The sequence below is a fragment of the Atheta coriaria genome, unplaced genomic scaffold (genome assembly GCF_025399875.1).
Source record: "Atheta coriaria isolate IRGN ID8LTWV9N9 unplaced genomic scaffold, Caltech_Dcor_3.1 scaffold3304_size1325, whole genome shotgun sequence".
In the NCBI taxonomy this organism is placed as follows: Eukaryota; Metazoa; Arthropoda; class Insecta; order Coleoptera; family Staphylinidae; genus Dalotia; species Dalotia coriaria.
Genome location: NW_027050325.1, coordinates 1 through 1,325, shown reverse-complemented (window position 1 = coordinate 1,325; position 1,325 = coordinate 1). Strand labels below are relative to the sequence as shown.

The following is a 1,325-nucleotide window of genomic DNA, read 5'->3' as shown; positions in this document are numbered from 1 at the left end:
TGCATAACGGGAATGAACCAATGTCACTATTATGTAACCGAAGTTTATTAATACTTTTAAAAGTTATTAATTAATTAATTTATAATTAACTAGTTGTTGCTCGCGTAAATTTTAATACTTAAATGTATTTAATTAATTTGTTGCTTGTTTCTTGAAGCTATTTAAATTTTTAATATAATCTAAAATAATGCATTTTGGCGTCATCTCAATGCAAATTTTTGATCCGCGAGTTTTGTAATAAATATTTAATTTATTGTAATAATAAAGAGTCCTATGTTCTTTGCAATATCCTTGAAAATACTTGTAGAAAATTTTATGAAGATTGATTGAGTAGTTTTTGCGTGAAAGCGAAACAAACATACAAATCACCCACATTGGCAGTTTTTAATATTAATTAATAAAGATTATATAATACTATTAGTTTTGAGGGTACTAAATTAGTTTATGAGTGAAACTTACGCCATTTTCGAAGAGCATATCAACGACAGAGTCCTTGATCCTGTGTTCCGCCTCCATTTCTCTCACCAACGGTAGAATTTGCTCTTTTGCCAATCGGGCAACTAAAATATTACATTTTTGATATAAGTACCTATTTATTATTCATAAATCCATAATTGTTTTACCTGTTTCCTTCATCATGACTTCGTCTTCCGATAACATGGTGAGGGGATAACGTGGCGCCGGTGCCGCGTCGCATTGTAATTTCGGTGAGCACGATAGGCTACGGATCAAAGTATTTTTGGCAGCCGCGTTCTGCAAAAGCCACAAAAAACATTTCTAATCACAAAGAAAACTATTTATCAAGTGCACAATTTATTTTTCTCTATTTTTTCGGTAATCTATAAATAAATTACGAATTTACCCAACAGAACAAATCTAGGCGCACATATTTTTTGTTTTAATACAAAAACTCACTTAAATCACTTCAATTTGCATTAATTTAATCTCAAAACTTGTTTTACTTCCCAATTATTTCCTGTTCAACTTCAATAATACCAAAATGAATATTTAACTTACCACATTGTTCAATTTGAGAATACCTCTTAAGCTGTTCATTGTAATGGTCACTTATTAACACTTGTACACTAAATACGTCTTCAATTAGACCCGGAAATAGTAATTGTAATTTATTTGTTTGGATATTTATTAAAGTAATAAATATCTCTTGCAGTAAAGAAAACGCACGTAAAAACTATCAACGTGTGCGCGGTGCGGCGGTGCCTGTTCAAAACTGGTTCCCCAGAGATAAGTCAACTTTGTCCAACTCCGCGAGCTCAACCAACTCAGTAACATGGCTTAACAACACGCACCGCTGAATATACAGA

General features: G+C 32.0%; 1 protein-coding gene across 1 annotated transcript; it reads right to left on the bottom strand.

Moving 5' to 3' along the window:
• Window positions 1-426: 426 nt before the first annotated feature.
• Window positions 427-1,270, bottom strand: LOC135803124 (short/branched chain specific acyl-CoA dehydrogenase, mitochondrial-like). Its single transcript, XM_065316737.1, has 3 exons — window positions 1,018-1,270; window positions 624-753; window positions 427-560 (listed from the first exon to the last, which is right to left on the bottom strand). Exons 1-3 carry the CDS (start codon window positions 1,054-1,056, stop codon window positions 433-435), a joined length of 297 nt encoding a protein of 98 aa, XP_065172809.1. The 5' UTR covers window positions 1,057-1,270; the 3' UTR covers window positions 427-432.
• Window positions 1,271-1,325: the final 55 nt, after the last annotated feature.

Excerpts from the sequence above, each read along its gene's own strand:
- LOC135803124 (XM_065316737.1), bottom strand. The coding sequence starts at position 1,056 with ATGAACAGCTTAAGAGGTATTCTCAAATTGAACAATGTG. Across the intron at positions 754-1,017 it reads TTCTCAAATTGAACAATGTG|AACGCGGCTGCCAAAAATAC; the intron begins GTAAGTTAAATA and ends TGGCTTTTGCAG. Across the intron at positions 561-623 it reads AGTCATGATGAAGGAAACAG|TTGCCCGATTGGCAAAAGAG; the intron begins GTAAAACAATTA and ends GTAATATTTTAG.